Below are 21,038 nucleotides of genomic sequence, written 5' to 3'. Positions count from 1 at the left end.
GATTTTAGCAATAAACTTACCTTAAATAACGGTCTTCCATTCAGGTATCGCCGGCTGTTGCTATCCCAGGCAGAGTGCATTTGGTATCGCTCTGCCTTTGCCAGGAGCCAGCACTATACAAGAAGCATTATGTGCCTCTGCTCTGAAGTCGCTTGCTTTCTCTACCTCTGGCTTCAATCACAACACTGATGCTTTAGGACGGCAATCCTGATCTGTGCTTGCCAACCAGCCATCCCAGAATAGGAGGTCACAGGCCCCATCAGAAGTCTCCGTGGGTCACTGGTTGGACACCCCTGCTCTATACCACAGATTCTACATGTTCAAGCCTCATCAACAGTGCATATTTGGTTTATTCTGGTTACACACGAGCAGACTAATCAACAGCTAGAGCTCAGTGTAAAGAAATAAAACATGCTCAGATGGCAGGTCCTAATGAAGTTTAGAACCTATGGTTATCTGCAGAAGACTAAATACCCTCAGTGCATTTTTGTGATTGCTCCATCACCAGCAGCATCACAAGAGACAGGAAATGTGGCAGCCAGCAAATTTTAAAATGCCTACTGGGGAATAAAAAAAGAAATATCATACAAGAAGGTAATAATTTACAAAGCTGATTTTACTACCCTGTCTTACAAAATCTCCATATTTTGGCAAATATGGAGAACAAAGGAACTGGGTCAACTCAAGGGAAAAATTGGATCACCAGCAAGATACAGACAACCCTATTGCCCACCAAGTACTGAAACCTTTTTAGCCTTCAAGCACACTGTAGCACCGAAAGACTGTGACCTTTGCAAACCGCACAATAAGAGCATACAAACGAAAGTCATGTGGCTGTTTCCATAACCTGCGTACACTTAGGAGAGAATATATTACTATATCTTGCTTCTTTAGGTCAAAGCCACCCCATGCATCTGGCTTAGCCAATTTTATCTGCAAGTATCAAATAAGACAGTAACCCACATCCAAAATTATTGCAATGACATTCCCCGTGTTAATAAAAATTAACTTTTTTTTATACCTTTAAGAAGAACTGCAACCTATGAGAAATAATCTCATTTAAAATATATTTATATAAAAAAAGTTGACAAAAAAAAAAAAGGACATAAACAGACTTACACCACCACTAACTTTTGGGGGGAGGGAATAAAATCCCCACAATTTTATTAACGCGATTTGAATTTCCTAAATTAGTTTTTTATTATTTTCTCTTTTTTTGGTGTTCGTTCTTTCCATACAGTAATCGAGAGAAAGAAAATTCTGGGTGTTAACAATTCCACAAAGGAACTGTATAAATGATATCTACAAAGGCCCCCCGAGGGAAATTGGATGTTGAAAATTCTTGTAGGCGTGTTGTGCATGTTCTAGAACACGTACTGTAATTTAATAGATGGAGTTCGTAACCGTGTAATGATTTAAAAGAACTTCCCAGTCCATGCGAAGGGGTATGAAGTCCAAGAGTAATTTCATTTGCAAAACGCATTTTATGCTACGTAAGTGTACACTTTGCGATCTTCAGGTGTTCGTGCTAAATATTCCCGTTCAATAAGTCCTTCAATGCGCTTTTTAATAACAACTGGGCTTGGAAGGAATCTGGCCTTCAGCTGCTGTGTTACCTAAAAGAAAAAAAAAATCCAAATCAAAACCATAATGGAAGTCATTTACTTTGCAAAAGATGACTGTTGCATATTAGTCTACTAGTAACAAAAGTAATGTACATGACACGTTATCTGCACTAACAGTTCATTGAACAGGACAGACTTTCAGGAGATCAGCTGCTTGGACTGGAAGAATAAATTAGATCTCTTGTAAGCTTGTCCCGAAAAATTAACTACACTCGAAACTTCAAAGTATCACGTACATTACTCAGTTTTTGCTTTCTTTAGGAAGTTAAACATTCAACAAATTTGTTGGTAAGTTTACAGCTTATTGAAACAATGCTTCATTCCTCCCAAAATTTGATGAAATGAAAACCATCTGTCCCATGTATACATGCATGTCTTTGGTAGGTCAGTGAAAAGAAAAGCGTGAAGAGAGATAAATTATTGCTATTCTACAAAGTTATTCTAAAATGGCCTGGACAGATTTGGTGGTACCCCTAGAAGAGATAATAGGTGGATTGTAGTGAGAGTTTTCTGTACTTATTACCACGTCTTAAATCTTGTAACTAGTCAGCTATTTAATGAAAAAAAGTAGTCACTCTGCTGTTTGGTATCATTGTGTGCACCACACTGAGCATGGATAAGAATAAGCTAAGGAGATAGTTGTCTGAGAAGATCAGAAAAGAAAGGATACAAGCTGAACTCAAAAAACAAAGTACAGCAATGCTTGATCACACCATCAGTGAGCTCAAAGGAAGTTGACCCAGGGGGATTGCACTGTCGGAAGAAAAAGTAAAATGCCAGCATGGAATTTGGCAAAATGGTTACTGAAAAACCACAGCTTCAGGGGAGGCAAAAGTCAAGTTGGGTGGCACGGAACATCAAGTTCACAGCACAAAAAAAAAAAAAAAAAAAAGGCGGCTTTCAAATAAAAGAACATTTTGCTTACTTTACAAAACATGGTAGAGGCTTGGTTATGTTTTGCAGCCTCTTTGATGCATCTAGCATGGGGTACAGGGCACAACAACATTTTAAGACCATCAAGGAATTCTGGATCAAAATATACTGTCCATTTTCAAAAAGTTGTGTCAGACGCTGGTCATGGGTCCTCCAATAGAATAATGGCCCATAACACAGATAAGAGACTCAAAGAATAGCAAAGAAAAGTCCCGTAAAAAAGCTACAGAAATTACTTCTTCTGCAGTGATTTTCTTTAAATGCTTTGCAAAAAAAAAAATATTGGGGTCCCATCAATTCTGTCCATGCCATTTTCTTTAACATTTTCAGGGTCTGATTTTCATTAAATTATGAAAAAATGATGGACACAAAATTAGTTCAGTCAGTTTTAAAGTGACATTTAGTGGTTTTCTTAAATTAAAAACAAACATACTTTTTAATGCATAGAATATATTAGGGTGAAAAACCTTAAAGGCTTTGGAACCAAGTTATTTTTTTTTTTTTAAATGTGCTAGTTCCTTTTTTCGGAAGGTTCATCCATGTCCAAGCATGCAATAAATGTCCATAAAAACTATTTCAAGGTCTTTCACAGCTGAGATCTTGTTTCTATTGCCATTTTCGTTACCACTGGTTTGAGCCGTACTATTTTTGCAGTATAGTGAGGGGAAAAATGTATCTGATGCCTGCTGATTTTGTAGGTTTGCACACGGACAAAGAAATCAGTCTAGAATTTTAATGGTAGGTTTATTTTAACAGTGAGATGGAACAAAAATATCCAGAAAAAGACATTTAAAAAAAGTGATGAATTTATTTGCATTTTAATGAGTGAAATAAGTATTTGACCCCCTCGCAAAACATTGCTTAGTACTTGGCGGCAAATCCCTTGTTGGCAATCACAGAGGTCAGTTGTTTCTTGTAGTTGGCCATCATGTTTGCACACATCTCAGGAAGGATTTTGTCCCACTCCTCTTTGCAGATCCTCTACAAGTTACTAAGGTTTCAAGGCCGATGTTTGGCAACTCCAACCTTCAGCTCCTTCCATATATTTTATATGTGGTTAAATGTCTAGAGACTGGCTAGGCCACTCCAGGACTTTAATGTGCTTCTTCTTGAGCCACTTCTTTGTTGCCTTGGCAATGTATTTTAGGTCATTGTCATACTGGAATACCCATCCACAGCAATTTTCAATGCCCTGGCTGAGGGAAGGAGGTCCTTACCCAAGATTTGAGAGTACATGGCCCCACCCATCGTCCCTTTTACATGGCGAAGTTGTCCTGTCCCCTTAGTAGAAAAACACTCCCAAAACGTTTCCACCTCCATGTTTGACGGTGGGGGATGGTGTTCTTGGGGTCATGGGCAACATTCTTCCTCCAAATACGGCGAGTTTAGTCTCATCTGACCACTTTCACCCAGTTCTCCTCTGAATCATTCAGGTGTTCATTAGCAAACTTCAGATGGGCCCGTACATGTGCTTCCTTGAGCAGGGGGGACCCCTGTGGGCACTGCAGGACTTCATGGCGTAGTATTACCAATTATTTTCTTGGTGACTATGGTCCCAGCTGCCTTGAGATCATTGACAAGATTCTCCTGTGTAGTTCTGGGACGATTCCTCACCGTTCTCATGACCACTGAAACTCCATGAGGCCAGATCTTGCATGGAGCACCATACAGAGGGAGATTGACAGTTTTGTGTTTCTTTAATTTACGAATAATCACGCCAACTGTTGCCACCCTCTCACCAAGGTGCTTGGCAATGGTCTTGTAGCCCATTCCAGCCTTGTGTAGGTCTACAATCTTTTCCCTAACATCCTTGGACAGCTCTTTGGGATTGGAATCTGATTAATTGCTTCTGTGTACAGGTGTCTTATGCAGGTAAAAAGCTGAGATTAGGAGCACTCAATTAAAGAGTGCTCCTAATCTCAGATGGTTACCTGCAGAGAGAACACCAGGGAACCAGACATCTTGCTGATTGATGGGGGATAAAATACTTTTCACTCATTAAAATGCAAATCAATGAATAACTTTTTTGAAAGGAGTTTTTATGGATTTGTTTTTATTCTGTCTCGTTAAAATAAACCAGCCATTCAAATTATAGACTAATTCTTGGTCAGTGGGCAAATTTATAAAATCCGCAGGGGATCAAATATTTTTGTTTACTGTATATTAGTATGTAAATGCAAGACTTTCAAATGTTTTCACGCAGATCACACTAATCTAACATGCAGTGTCTTGGTCTTAATTTTCATTAAATTTAGTTCTACACTGTTCAAGTATGAATTTCAGAAGAGAATGAGTAAATAGAGCTTCACATGGATCATAAGCAACCAACAGCGGATTCGTACTGTAAAGAATCAACTCTTTAAATGGAAGGAATCAAAGGTATAGGAATAGCTGCGGCCAGGAAGCCCAATACAGATGAATGGCAGGCTGACAGCGGCCGCATCAGTCCACATGTCATCATACATTGAGTGATTACCTGTGGTTAAGAACAGATAATCGGCGCTCAACACAGAAAGACTGCATTCAGAGACAATTTTCCTTGTGAATGCAGTGGAAAAGTTTAAACGCCTTCAAGTAGCAGAGCTATGTAATGGTTATAAAAGCAGCCCTGAACTTAAAAAAAAAAAATTAAGAAGTACCCTGAAAATTTACCTCCTTGAATTCTTTCTGGGGAAAAAAGCCCTGCTAAAGCAGTGCATTAGCTGGTATGCGAGTGTGCCTAGGCACTCTTGTACCTACAATCTCATAGCTGTAGGTCTGCTGTCTCTGAATGCTAGTCTCATGACAGGATGAGATTTGTGGGATCAGAAGCAACTGAGTGCTGTACACTGGAAACACAGCCTGAATAAGAGGCGTCTATATGCGGCTTCAGCCCAGGCTCCTCCCACGCCAGGCTGCTCCCAGGCCATGCCCCTCTGACACACTTCCCCTCACCCACAGGGCTTCTTCATAGATGTGGGAGTACAATACGGACGCCCATCTTTATGCCTCATAAGCCGCCTCAACAATAGACAAAACAGCTGCACTCCCACCTCCATCACTAAGCCCTGTAGGTGCAAAACACAGAAGATCGGGCTGAAGGCAAATCTTACCTCCTTGTATTTGGGCTGTTTCGTCAGCATGTGACGCTCCATCAGTTGCTTCTGGGTACATTTACCTGGAGCCAGGATGAGCTTTTTGGATGCCTGCATCCGCTAGCTGTGAGACATTGGCAAACCCTATAGCAGCCTTTCGAGTGGCATTACAAATTTTCTTATACAGGTCACAGTGAAATTTAGTGATGCAAATTTCTCGCTGCTCACGGGTCTCTTTGTTGGAGTTTCTGACGAGAGCAGCAACTCTTTGCCTGTCATTTTAGCACAAAGTTCTGTTCCTCTTTATAGGGAACAAAGGGCTGTGATATGGGTTTTTAATATGTACACAGTACAAATGAGAATTCGTAAATATAAAAAAAGGTTATTCAACATTACCTCTGCTACTAATACGTTGTGCTGCATTTTCTTTCTAGATTTCATAATCCGGACTATAGCAGCTTCTATCTCATGCTTTCTGTCGTCATCAACCTTCTTCTGGGTCTCCTTTCTTTCAGGGTCTGATTCACCTTGTTTGGCAGCCACTGCAAAAGTAGATTATACATCAGTCTCAGTTAAATGGCAAGGAATAAAATTACCTAATGACCATTTAGAAAGTTTAAGTTCAATAGCCAAATCACATTTCAAATGTGTAGCCAAATAAAGGTACAGTGTAGATTTTTAAAAAACATCCAGTTTCCAACAGGTTTGCATTACTAATGTTTAATATTTCTTTCCCTTGCACCATCACATGCTATGAAGGTCTGGAGTCTAATATTTACATGTGGCATGAAGTAGGTTTCTTACATTCTTTCCCTAGTCCTTTTATACACAGAAAGCCTTTTAAAGTCAAAACCTAAAAAACACAACAGTGAAACACAAAATGCCATAGCAGCTCCATTGCCACTGTTTTTTCAGCAGGAAACTAGTGAATACATACACATTTTAATGGACATGTTTTAAAGTGATGTAGTGCTCCCTTTTACCACTAGAGGAACAAAAACAAATTGCAAAGCTCAAATCATATTACTTACAGACCGTGCAGACCATTTAGCATAATCAATTTATGAGAAATAAAAATCATTTTTAAAATGATTATATCAAATATTTTGCTGAAGGCAAACCAATGAAACAGAGGGCGGTATCTGATACCTTTACCCACATATGGATATGTAAAACAGAAAAAAAAAAAAAAAAAACAGTGCAAAAAGAATTATCGTGAAGACCCCTTTCACACTGGGACGGGGTCGGCATACCGCCGTATTTGCAGAGGTAATCAGCCGCTAGTGGGGTGCTTTTAACTCCCGATAACAGCCAAAAAAGGGTTAAAACCACACGCAAAGCGCCGCTGCAGGAGTGCTTTGCCGGCGGTATAGCCACACTGCCCCATTGATTTCAATGGGCAGGAGCAGTGGAGGAGCGGTATACACACACCACTCCAAAGATGCTGCTAGCAGGACTTTACCATCCTGCCAGCGCACCGCTCCAGTGTGAAAGGGGTCGAAGTAAAATAATTATAGATTTTAAATTCAAATAACTTTTACAGGAGGGTAATCTTTTACTCCTACAGTAACTGTAAAGAAGAAAAATCCTGCTGGCTTATATTTAATGAGGCAGGCATTTTAATGGTTAGGGAAATTGTCATTCTAATCCTGATTACACTACTTTGAGAGTCACTGGCCATTAAAAAGCAGATAGCCAAGTAAAACCTGTTAATGTGGTTGTAAACCCTTTACATATACCCATTTTGAAGTGACTATTCTCAGGTGATAAAGAGATCATCCTCCATAAAATGCACCTACTTATCTGAAGTCTTCTCTTCATCTGCTCAAAGTGCATCATTTATAAAGCTGTCTGAGCCATAACAAAACAAAGGGGGCGGAGAGCTGAAGTTACACTTTGCAGAGCTCAGCGAGAGCAGTTTTGAGAACTGACTGGACGGGACAACCCACAGGGACAGAACTGAGGCCGTCAATCAGCTAGAGGTCCCTCTCCTGTCAACAAAGCTTGTCAGAGGTTAGTCATGCCAACAGGAACAAAGCACATAGAAAGGACACTTTGCTCTTAATTTAGACAATTACACACTATAGAGGATATGCTTTGTTCATATTTCATGCCCCAGGCTTAAAACCACTTTAAGGTTTTTTTTTTTTGCATACTTTCTCTGGGTCAATTACTTTTTACAAGCAGCCCGGTCATCCTCCCCCATATCAGAAATTATCAGGCAGTGTCGAAGTTGTGTGTGTATGTATGTATGTATGTATGTATGTATGTATGTATGTATGTATGTATGTATGTATGTATATATATATATATATATATATATATATATATATATATATATATATATATATATATATATATATATATATATATATATATATATATATATATATATATATATATATATATATTCTCAGCTTTAAAGAGGAAATAAACTCTCCCACTCTGATGCTTCTTTTCATTTAGTCCATTATAATACGTTATACTCAAACTATAGCTACTGTAATCCAGCCCAAATCGGATTTGATTAGTGTTTAAAGAAACTTTAAAAAACTTGTTTCCAGGGGTTAGGCAGCGCCATCTTAAGTATTGTTTTCAGAGTCCACAGTGGAGTGCATTTCCGCCCATAGATTGAGCACTTCCTGTACTGTTAACCAAGCCTCCTTCTCAATCCAACGTTTCTATGGCAACCCTGCTTCCCTGTTCATAGCTGACTTGTTTTATTTCATAGTATTTACTTGTGCCTATTGTCTAATGTTTGCCTTTGTCACTCTTATCAGCTTCAGCTGATAGACTTCAGTAATGGCTAGGTTTACACTGCATGTGATGTCACACGGTCACATGGTGTGTAGGAGGAAGCGCTGAATGATTCTGCAGCCTCCTGGGATATCAGTGGTGTGCCGTAGGAAGTCCTGATAACAGATGGACAAGTAGTGTGCCTTAATCAGGGGAGATCTGGGCATGCTCAGTGATGTCATTCTAAAGAACAAGGGGATTACAACAATACTAAGCAAATAAGGAGATATCTACAAGCAGTGTTCATTAGGGTTTTTTATGCTGATTTACATGCGACAAAGTTGTGGGGGAGAGTTTACAACCACTCCTATCCTTTACATCCAAGAACTCCTAAAACCCCTATCCTTTACATCCAAGGAAGCTGCCCTTTTAGCCTCTGATCTGCAGATGCCATAGTGCTGCATATACAATCAGTTCTAACACCAGCCATTTGATGGCTTGACTGCTAGGTTGGGCCAACATAAGCACACCATTAACAGTAACATTCAAAGCATGCCCTGAATCTATTTTGTGAAAACAGTGAAAAAGGTGGGGTTAGAGCACTTTTATTCAGCCTCAACTTAAATTGCATTTCTATTATGTTTTGGTTGTAGTTCAGAAGAGTGCACACAGGGAGTAATATTACTGTAAGCTGAGCCAATTGACACATGCAGTACCCATGCACCCAAACCCTCATCAGCAACCAGTCATTCCATGCAACAAGTTGATGTCACACCTCAAACCAACTGAACTCCAAATGAAGGACTGGAGGTCTTGCATAATTTGTTAGTAGCCAATTGTTTTGTGTCTGCTGACAGACCTAAACACTTCTATAAGAAAATACAGGGAAATACAATTTCAATGCTAATGGAAAAAACCCTGATAGAGTAGGTGGAGCTCACACTGGACATTAACCACTTGCTTACTGGGCACTTAAACCCCCCTCAGTCCCAGACCAATTTTCAGCGCTGATGCACTTTGAGTGACAATTACGCGGTCATACAACACTGTACCCAAATGAAATTTTTATCATTTTTTTCCCACAAATAGAGCTTTCTTTTGGTGGTATTTAGTTACAGCTCGGAGTTTTATTTTTTGCTAAACAAACAAAAAAAGATGCAAAAAAAAAAAAAAAAAAAAAATCATGTTTTAATAGTTTGTTATAAAATTTTGCAAACGGGTCATTTTTCTCCTTCATTGAAGTGCGCTGATTAGGCGGCACTGATAGGCTGCATTGGTGGGCACTGATGGGCTGCATTGGTGGGCACTGATGGGCTGCACTGGTGGGCACTGATGGGCATAGTTAAGGCGGCACTAATAGGCACAGATAAGGCGGCACTGATGGGCAAAGATAAGATGGCACGGATGGGTGGCACGGATAAGTGGCACGGATGGGCACTGATAGGTACCACAGATAGATGGGACTGATGGGCACTGATAGGTGGCACTGCTGGGCAGCACTGCTGGGCACTGATGGGCGGCACTGCTGGGCACTGATGGGCGGCACTGCTGGGCACTGATGGGCGGCACTGGGGTGCAGCACCTTTGAGGCAGATTTTGGGTGGCACTGCTGGGTGGCACTGTGGGTGGCACTGTGGGCACTGCTGGGTGGCACTGTGGGCACTGCTGGGTGGCACTGTGGGCACTTACTTTATTTTAGGATGGCACTGCGGGTGGCAGGTGGGCACTGGCAGGGGGCAGGTGTCCGCTTGAATTGCTGGCCGTGATCGGGACTGATGTCCCGAACACGGCCGCCGGCGATCGGCTTTTTTTTTTCTCCTCGCGCTGTCAGCGCGAGGAGGAATACTAGCCGATTACCGGCTCCGTTTTATCACATGATCAGCTGTCATTGGCTGACAGCTGATCACGTGATAAGGGGTCGGGATCGACCCCTTACACGGATCGGTGATCAGGCGAGTCTCACGGACTCGCCGATCACAGAGCGCGCCGCGCGCGCCCCTCAGGGGGCACGCAGGCCGCTCGTAACCGGGACGACGTCAATAGACGTAGTCCCGGCAATCTAGGTCCGCGCTAATGCCGTCATTCGGCAATAGCGCGGATCCCAAGTGGTTAAACTAATTCCACAAACTTTCAGAATAAGGCTCTTGTTTCAAGCATGCCAAAGAGGGGAATAATACCTTAAAGTAGAACTGTGGCCTCTCATGGCTCAAAAAAATGATGCAGTACTTAAAAAAAAAAGGTACATATGCACATAATTTCTTCTAGCCCACCTGCAAAGTCTCAATACCGGTTGAGCCTGTCAGTGAAGTCCACTTAATGCAGCTTGCTCTGATGGTGTGACAAGGAGGCTACACTGCTCCAGAATTCAGAGAAAATTTGCCTCTCATTCAAGGCTAAATTCACCTTCATAAGAAACCAATGCACATTTATTTTTTTTGCAAAAAAAAAAAAAAAAAGTGCATGTATTTTTCCCTGCAGGAGCCTGGAAAGCATTGCACCTGGGATCAGTAAATCACGAGTGTAGGGTGTAATGCGGGCTCCTGCAGACACGTCTCCTGGCCTTCAGCCCATAACTTTGTAGGGGCTCTGTTTGAAAGCCTTGAGGACATGACAGACTATAAAAGTATTCATCAGCACACCCACAGCTGCCATGGTGGAAGATGGTATTTGTAGATTATTCATTCACAGGAATCTGAATGAATGAAACAGATGTGTGGGTGGTGCCTCACACAGCCAGCTGTTTTTAAAAAGTGACAGTGGGTGCAGGCAGAACCCTCCATGCTGACAGGAGCAGGAGCTGGAATAGGTTACATGTTTTACCCTAAGCCCTCTTTCACAGACGATTTCAGACGATTTAGTGCTAGAAATAGTGCTTTAAGGTGCCTGAAAACCGCCTCCTGTTAATTTCAGTACGACATTTTACACTGGGGCAGTGCGCTTGTGGGACATTAGTAAAAGTCGTGCAAGCAGCATCTTTGGGGCAATTAGGGAGCATGCCCTACCCAATGAAAAGAATGGCAAACGCTTCCAAAGCACCTGAAAAGTGTTTCGGAAGCACCACAACACTGGAACTTTTAACCCCTTCTTTGACCTCTAGCGGGGGGGGGGGGGGGGGGGTGAGGGGTGGGGGTAAAAGCACCCAGCTAGAGGCCAAAAAGCGTTTAAACAGCGCTAAAAAGTGCCGCTAAAACAAGCAGCGCTTTAATGCTACAGCGGCCCCAGTGTGAAAGGGGTCTAAATATGGGTGGAATGTGTAACACGTTCCAAATGCGAACTTATCCTTTCAGGTTGTGTCTGCTTGCACTACATTGATATGAATAAATAATGTTGCAGGGAATCTGGCTATCAGCGTTGTCACTTCTGCAGCACAAGCCACTTGGCTCACTGCTTTCTAGAATGACAGTACTGCTCATAGACAGCTATGAGGAAAGATTTGAGGAACTGAATTTATTCACTCTTGAGAAGAGGGGATTAAGGTGGGATATGATCACCATGTATAAATATTTAAGGGGTCCATAAAGTGAACTTGGTGTTGAGTTATTCACTTTAAGGCCAACACTGAGGACAAGGTGTACTACTTCAAGGCGACTTGTACCCATAGAATTCAATGGAAGTCACCTCCAAGTTGGATCTCCATCTATATTGAGGTGACTTTACAGGAAAAGAAATTACAGTACCTGCCCGCGAGAATGTGTTTCCAGCTCGATCCCATGGCGCTGGTTCTCAGGGACAGGGTACTGTGCATCTGGTGCTGGTTGCAATAGGAAAAAAAACACCCATTTTCCTACTGCAGTGAGCCCGAGAAAGAAGCAACAATGTCGCCTCTCTAATTAAAAAAAAACAAAAACAAACGGCATGGGTTCCCCTTCAAGGGAATACCAGGTCCTTAGGTCTGGTATGGATTAAGGGGAAGAAACTGCGTGGGGGGTCCCAAAATCCAAAATCCATACCAGACCCTTATCCGAGCACACAGCCCGGCCTGTCAGGAAAGAGGGTGGGGATGAGCAAGCGCAACCCCGCCCCCCCCCCGAATCATAGCAGGCCGCATGCCCTTAACATGGAGGGGTGGGTGCTTTGGGGAAGGGGGTGCCCTGCGGCCCCCACACCCCAAAGCACCTTGTCCCCATTTTGAGGAGGACAAGGACCCCTTCCCAACAACCCTGGCCCTTGGTTGTCGGGGTCTGCGGGAGGTGAGCTTATCGGAATATGGGAGCCCTCTTTAATAAGGGGGCCCCCAGATCCCGCCCCCCCCACCCTATGTGAATGAGTAAGGGCTCTCCGCTATCTTGCCAGCATTGGCCCGGTCGCCTCCACAGTCTTCTTCCCTCTTCCGATGTTGACCCGACGCTCTCCCCCGCTGTAATGCTGTGTGTGAGGTGCGCAACCACTTATATAGGCATGGGGCGTGGTTACCGTGTGATGTCCCCCGGTGACCCTGCCCCTTATGACGCCACAGTCCCAATGGGTCATAATGGGTGGGGGTCAACGGGTGACATCACCCGGTGACCACGCCCCATGCCTATATAAGTGGTTGCGCACCTCGCACACAGCATTACAGCAGGAGAGAGCGTCGTGTCAACATCAGAAAAAGAGAAGAGGGAAGAAGACGACAGAAAAGACTGGGCCAATGCTAGCAAAAGAGCAGAAGATAGCAGAGGAGCCTGGCAGAAGAACCGGAGACCGAAAGAAGAGGCTTGAGAGAGCGGAGAAGTCGGAAGAGACCCCCGGAGCTGCCTAATAAATTACTTTAAAAACCTGTCTAGTGTGTTTTTTTTATTGACACCATTTCCACCAGGTGAATGGGTAGGGCTATGATGTACCCTATACTCATTCTCATAGGGTGGGGGCCGGAATCTGGGGGCCCCCTTATTAAAGGGGGCTCCCAGATTCCGATAAGCCCCTGGCCCCCGATAACCAACAGCCAGGGTTGTCGGGAAGGGACCCTTAACATGGGGACAAGGTGTTTTGGGGTGGCGCCCCCCTTCAGCCAAAGCACCCCCCCCATTGAGGGCATGCAGCCTGGTACAGTTCAGGAGGGGGGGGGGGGTTGCTCGCTCATTCGCACCCCCTTTCCTGACCAGCCCAGCTGCGTGCTCGGATAAGGCTCTGGCATGGATTTTGGGGGAACCCCTGTCGGTTTTTTTAATTTAATCTATACCAGACCTAAGGGCCTGGTATGCTGTTGGAGGGGAACCCATGGCGATAGGGAGCTGATTATTCTGTGAGCGGCCACAGCCAGTTGCCTGGTGGCGACTTGAAGTAGTGTTGTAAGTTGCCCAAAGTCACCTTGTAAAGTCGTGCTGTAAGTCTTGTTGCCCCAGTGTGAATTGACACTTATAGGCAAGGTTGATCCAGGGAAAATCCAATTGCCTCTTTGCTACAGCAGGGGGATAAAATTCCTTCCCGTTCCCAAAGTGGATCCTGCTTTTCTGGGTTTTTTTTTGCCTTCCTCTGGATCAACTGTGGGTATAGGATTGGGTATATGGAATTGTATGAATTTTTTTTTTATGGTTGAACTAGATGGACTTGTGTCTTTTTTCAACCTGACTACCTATGTAACCACGTATGGAACATGAGATTTCATGTATTCAAACATTAACCGTAATCAAGCATTAACTGTGTTTATAAGGAGGCCAAATATATATATATATATATATATATATATACACATACATACACACTAATATATATATATATATATATATATATATATATATATATATATATATATATATATATATATATATATATATATATACATATACATATATACACATACATACACATATATATATATATATATATATATATATACACACACACATATACACACACACACCCCACCTAAACACATTGCGGGAAAGGTAAGCCATCCACTCCATTAAAATATTAGTAATGACAGACTTGGCTACGTATTACGCTCATTAACCACTTCCTGACCAGCCACCGCGGTTTTACTGCGGCAGAATGGCATGGGTATGCAAAGCGACATTAGGCACACGCACCCACTAAGTGGCCGCAACGATCGGATTCGTTCAAGAACCGATCAGTCTTCAGGACAAGGCCAATGATTTCCAGCCTGGACCTGCTGATTGGTCCTGATGAATGAAATCCAAGTGATGTCATGTCTCCTCATGGAATTCTTTTCCGTTCCAGAGAGGAGAGAGGACATCCAAAACATGAGTTGCACAAACACTACACTGAGTACACATAGGCACACATTTCTCCCCCCCCCCTTTCCCCCCCAGTTAACCCATTCACTCCCTGTCACAGTGTCACCCAATGCAGTGTTGATATTTTTCTTTGATCACTGTACTGGTGTCATTTGTGACATAAATCAGCATTAAAAGGTACTTAGTAGTAGCTCCAGATAGGTCTAGGGACCCCCCTAATAAAGGTTTAACCCCTTTATCTTCCCATCACCAGTGATCACCGTATTAGTGTCACAGTGACAATGGTTAGTTGGTTATTTATTTATTTTTTTATAGTGTCAGGGCTCAAGCCATATATTACTTAAATAAAGGTTTAACCCCCTGATCACCCAGCAGATGATATCAGTTAGGTTTTAGCATCAATTATGGTCTGAGTCTCTCCAGGCAGCGTCAGATTAGTGCCAGTAGCGCCAACACCCACACACCATATACCTCCCTTAGTAGTATAGTGGCTGAACTGATCAATATCTGATATCTATACTAGCATCCCCAAGTGTTTAGGGTTGAAAAAACAGTGTTAGTGGGATCTGCCAAGATACCTGCTAGCACCAGCGTTTAGCCCCTACGCCCAGCCCACCCAAGTGCAGTAACAATCGATCACAGTCACTTATAAAACACTAAACACATAACGGCAGCATTCGCAGAGTCAGGCCTGATCCCTGGAAACGCTAACAGTTTTTTTTTTTTAATAGCATTGTAAGCAGTCACTGACAGTCAGGAGCTCTTTTTCCTGTGAGTCGCACTACTGTACCAGTAAATTTAGAGGCCAAAATGTCCAGTCAAAGGTACACTAGTGAAGAAGCCATCACGTTTCTGAGCAAGACAGATGAGTGAAGAGGAAGTGACCCATCTGTCAGATTCAGGCTCAAAATACAAACCTGTAGACAGCAGCGACACCCTGACAGATAGCTCTGACGACGTAGTAGAGGTTCCTGCCAAGGTCAGGCGTACCCGACCCAGTTCTTCTGCTGTTGAGGTGCAAGAACTGCAGGGCTCTCAGTACTAGTGCCGCTCATCCTTCTGGTGAACTGGTAAGCATCAGTGGCCTAGTACATCCCGGTCATACATCCAGCACTGCAGTAACACATGGTGATGTGACAAGTCCCATAAATGCAGTTCAAGCTGGTGAGGTGGCTAGCACAACTAGTGTCCCGCTGCCACCAAGAAGACAAGGACAGACCCATTAAGCCCATAGTTCCCTTCCTGCTGCATTTGCCAATCCGAATTGGCAGCCCACCACTTGTGCAGCACCCGTACTTCCCCCATTCACTGGCCAATCCAGAATTCAAGTGGAAACAGTTGATTTTACATCACTTGATTTTTATTCACTGTTTTTCACAGAAGATCTCTATAGATCTATTGTGGACCAAAGCAATTTGTATTCAGCCCCTCTTAAACCACTTCAACCAGCAGCTTGCAGCCTTGTTTACTCCCAATCACATTGTCTGCGTTGATGAGTACCCGATTAAGTTTTCTAGCTGCTTGCCAGTCAAACAGTATCTTCCCAACAAGCGTGCCAGATATGTGATCACGATGTATAAGCAAGAGCAACAGGCTAAACATATAGTTTAATGGTTTACAAGCAAAGAGATAGTTGCATAGAGCTGGAGAACTGCCCAGACTACATAAGGAGTGCTGGTAAGATTGTGTGGGACTTGGTGCCACCCTTATTCGGAAAGGGGTACCACTTGTATGTGGACAATTATTACAAAAGTGTGCAATTTTTTAGTCACTCGTTTGATCATGGAATTGGCGTATGTGGCACTGTGCGATCTAATCGCCGGGGCTTAGCCAGTGGCTTGTAGATTCCAGTCTTAGGCTGGGGGAGAGAGCCTGCTTGAGATGTAATAATTTGCTCACTGTGAAGTGTAGAGATAATAGGACTTTTATAACAGCGTTTGAAAAAAGAAAGAAAAAACTGCGCTAAGGTGAATTATAAAATATAAGGAATAATCCCAAAGAACTGGGTTCAGCTGCAGCTTAACTCTATCACATAATTACAAAAACAAAACAGGAAAAAAAAAAGCTGCGCTAAAGTGCACTATATAATAAGGCAAAAGCCTACTATGTGGATATAAGTAGTGTAACAATACATACGATTCAACCAATGGATGAAAAAAATATACCAAAATACATAAACAAATATAAAAACTTTCTGTCCTACCCTCAGGTGGGCAGGAAAAAACTTCAGTGAAGAGTGATACAAACAACGTTTTTAAATTAATATAATGAATAAAACACCCCGTGAAACACAAAAAAAGTCTCTGAAAAAATACACAGAAAAAAAGTCCTGCTGTGACTAATTAAACGAAATCCTCCATAGATAAACAGTGTTCAATCCACCACCAAATGTCTGAATTCACGACCCCCCACCACAGAGGGTCACAATGAGCATTTAGGTATGTGATCGTTCCTCACTCCAAGGGAATCCTTTATTAATCGTTTGAATCACCGCTTTCAGGTATAAAAGGCTGGATACATTTTCACAGAATACCCCTCATACGTTTGGAAGGTTCAAAATATGCACCATGGAAAAGAGATAAAGCTCCGATAGTGTAAAACCTTTTCTTGTTAAAATCCAAAAAATATAAAACACTTACAATGTGATTGGAATTTCTGAGCAGTTAACTCTTGTTCAGAGTCCAGGAAGGACGGGTTTATCCGTGTGTGTCCGGCCAGCGCAACGGACTTAAGGCTCAGAAATTCCAAGAAAAGGTTTTACACTATTGGAGCTTTATCTCTTTTCCATGGTGCATATTTTGAACCTTCCAAACGTATGAGGGGTATTCTGTGAAAATGTATCCAGCCTTTTATACCCGAAAGTGATGATTCAAACGATTAATAAAGGATTCCCTTGGAGTGAGGAACGATCACATACCTAAATGCTCATTGTGACCCTCTGTGGTGGGGGGGTCATGAATTTCTGGTAAGACGTGAATTCAGACATTTCATGGTGGATTGGACACTGTTCATCTATGGAGGATTTCGTTTAATTGGTCACAGCAGGACTTTTTTTCTGTGTATTTATTATTTCAGAGACTTTGTGTTTCACGGGGTGTTTTATTCATTATATTAATTTAAAAACGTTGTTTGTATCACTCTTCACTGAAGTGGTTTCCTGCCCACCTGAGGGTAGGACAGAAAGTTTTTATATTATTTGTTTATGTATTTTGGTATATTTTTTTCATCCATTGGTTGGGGATATTATAGAATCATATGTATTGTTACACTACTTATATCCACATAGTAGGCTTTTGCCTTATTATATAGTGCACTTTAGTGCAGCTTATGTCTTTTTCCTGTTTTATAACAGCGTACCTGTAAAATCCTTTGTTGGAGTAGATTGCGGGACACAGAGCCATAGTAGTTACACAACAAAAGTAGGGCACCATGAGACTAGAGGACATCTACTGCTGCCTGCAGCACACTACGCCCAAAGGTGATAATCTCATGCCTTTTTACATCCACCTGATAGAACCTGGTATATGTATGGATTGAAGATCAAATTGCGGCCTTGCAGATTTGAGCCATGGCAGCTTGATGATGCACTGCCCACAAAGCACTAACAGCCCTAGTGGAATACGCTGTGATTTGAAAAGGTGGAATACTTGCCAAATGTATTTAGAAATAGTAGATTTTGATGCTGCCTGTCCTCTTTTAGGACCTTCAGGCAACACAAACAAAACATCAGTTTTTCGAATCTGAGCAGTCTCCTTCAAGTAAGACTGACTGCTCTCACCACATCCAGAGAATGTAGTGACTTCTTTTCCGCAGAACAGGAATCTGGAAAAAATGAAGGTAGAATCCTGGTTTAGATGAAAACCTGACACTACCGTTGGTAGAATGTTAGGACGACGCAATACTACCTTATCCTTGTAATTAAATATGGCTCTTTACAAGAAAGAGCAGCCAACTCCGATACCCTTCCTGCAGAAGATATGGCTACCAGAAAAATTAGTTTCCTTGTCAAAAGGGAATATGCTGCATCAGCTCAAAAGGCTGTTTCTGCAATGCCGACAGAACGAAATACCAAGGGTTCAGGGGTGACCTAAAAGAAGGATTAAGCCACGTAAGCCCCTGAATAAAGCTACGAACCAAAGAACGCGAAAGCAAGTGGTCAGTGAAATAATACCGATAAGGCAGAGACCTGGCCTTTGATCGTACTCAAGGCCAGCTTCATTTCTAACCCAATCTACAGAGAGTCAAGGATTCTACCTATTACATACTTCCTGGGGTGCCAACCTCTGGATTCACACCAGGAGACATATGCCTTCCAGACTCTATAATATACAATTCTGGCTTCCTTGCATTAATCAAGGTAGATACCACTGAACCTGACAGTCCACATTTCTACAGAATGTGGGTTTCAATAGCCAAACCGCTAAATTTAGCGTTTGTAAGGTAGGATGGAATACTGAACCTTGCGAGAGAAGTTCTGGACGTGGTGGTAGGGTTCATGGGCCCCTACCGCCATCCTTATGATTTCTGCATACCAAGATCTTCTGAGTCACAAGAATCACCAACTTCCCTTCCTGCTTGACCCTGTGAAGAAGCCATGGAAGCAACAGAATAGGAGCGAATGCATAAATTAGTGAGAACTGATTCCACAGGAATATTTTCGTTCTGTCCTCCCATCATGCAGTCACGACGGTCCAAATTCCTACAGTGACTGGTGTTGGGGAGAAACACCCACCTGTGTCCACGAATATAACCTTCATATGGGAGGGGTGGACCTCAATGACCAGTTGTTGAAGCCATACCCAATTACCCGTAAGGCCAGACGCTGGTATAAAAAAAGTGTCTGTATACTTACTCCAATTGGCTCTGCTGAATGCTTATGTGCTATACAAAGCTTCAGTACAACTGGATCCTTCCTTAAATTCCAGGAAAAGATCACAGCCCTTCTATTTCCAGATGGCCCTGTGGCCCAACTTCCTAATCCAAATGCAGTGAGGTGGCTGCATGGGAGGCATTTTCCGCATGTCCTCCCTGGTACCCCTACCCAGAGAATTTCCCAAATGAAGACGACGTGTCTGTAGAAAGCACGGCTATAGGCGTGCCACATGCTTTTATTGTCCCTCCTGACCAACCTAGTCTTTGCATTGGTGACAGATTTGAACGCTACCACACACTAGTGGAGTATTAGTGAAGGGTACAGCATTGCAGTCCTAGGCACACTTACACAGGGTCTCAAAAGATGAGATGGCCATCACATTTTGAGAGACCCTAATCTGGAACATTTACAGTTTATCTAAAAGTGCAAAAAAAAAAAAAAAAGCCAAAAATTGTTCTGGTTTTATTTTTCTTCTCCGTTGTTCTCTCTTATGTTTGCTCTCTATTCTGTCTATTGTTCTCTCTATTGTTACTGTATTTTAGAAGTGTAATGTTTTATTTTGATTATGTTTTATTGTATTTGCTTTACTGTAATGTTACTTTTGTTTATTGTTTTATTGTTAACCATCATTTGCTTAGCAGGTACGCCATTCAGCTGCAGCGGGGGTTTATTTATTCTGAGAGTAACAGAGTTTGCTCCCACGATACATAAAGATGTGACTCCAGCTCTTTAGGAGGTGATTTCATATGGGCAGGTGTGGAGGAGCGATTTGCTCCTAACATTAGGGGCAGATTGCCCCCATGCTTTCGGCATATAATTTTAAGGCTGTTCAAAACCTCAAGCTGTTTTTATCGAGTTAACGTTTTATCGTTATCACCGTTTGCTCTTCAGGTACGCCATTCAGCTGCAGCACTGATTTATTTATCTTGACAGCAACAGTGTTTGCTCTCATGATACGAAAATCAGTGACTCCAGCGCTGTAGGAGGCGATTTCACCACCACCAGTTAAAAAAATGGTGCATGTATGTCCATCATTAGAATTGGGTGGATGAAGGGTGTTATCCTAATGGTGGGCATACACACCGATCCATCCCTTTTTTTGTTCAGCCCACAGGCTGCATGAAAGACTGGAAACGAGGCTAGTGTCCTATTTTTCTGCTTTTACATCTAAGTGCACTAGACATTGAGCAGATCAAAATGTGAGTGCTTTTAAGTTTTTTTTTTTTTTTTTTTATAAATCTGGAGGTTTTATGCATGTTACACAATGATGGTTCCCGCTGTGTTCCTTTGAGTATCTTGTATCCCCTTTAGGAAAAGTGGATAAATGAAGGGTTGAGGCCACTTGAGTTGTCATCTTTGAGAATCTATCTGCATTAGAACCTGCAGCCCTTTCATATGTTGGTCCCAACATAAAAAGTGCAAAAGCACTTATTACCGATGTATAGTATACAGTGCCTTGCGAAAGTATTCGGCCCCCTTGAACTTTTCAACCTTTTGCCACATTTCAGGCTTCAAACAAAGATATAAAATTTTAATTTTTTGTGAAGAATCACCAACAAGTGGGACATAATTGTGAAGTGGAACGAAATCTATTGAATACTTTAAACTTTTTTAGCAAATAAAC

At 42.4% G+C, this 21,038-nt stretch overlaps 1 protein-coding gene across 1 annotated transcript in view; it reads right to left on the bottom strand.

Annotated features, from left to right (window-relative positions):
* Nucleotides 1-1,127: 1,127 nt before the first annotated feature.
* Nucleotides 1,128-21,038, bottom strand: part of CUL3 (cullin 3) — a 150,567-nt gene continuing 130,656 nt past the window's right edge. The window contains exons 15-16 of the mRNA XM_077488284.1: nt 6,029-6,174; nt 1,128-1,616 (exon numbers count right to left, since the gene is read on the bottom strand). Coding sequence (XP_077344410.1) covers nt 1,485-1,616; nt 6,029-6,174 — 278 coding nt within the window. The 3' untranslated portion in view covers nt 1,128-1,484. The remainder of the gene's footprint in view (nt 1,617-6,028; nt 6,175-21,038) is intronic.

This window comes from Lithobates pipiens, unplaced genomic scaffold (assembly GCF_037356315.1).
Source record: "Lithobates pipiens isolate NorthernLeopardFrog02 unplaced genomic scaffold, aLitPip1_a1.2 Scaffold_18, whole genome shotgun sequence".
In the NCBI taxonomy this organism is placed as follows: domain Eukaryota; kingdom Metazoa; phylum Chordata; class Amphibia; order Anura; family Ranidae; genus Lithobates; species Lithobates pipiens.
This window is presented reverse-complemented; position numbering and strand designations above follow the sequence as displayed.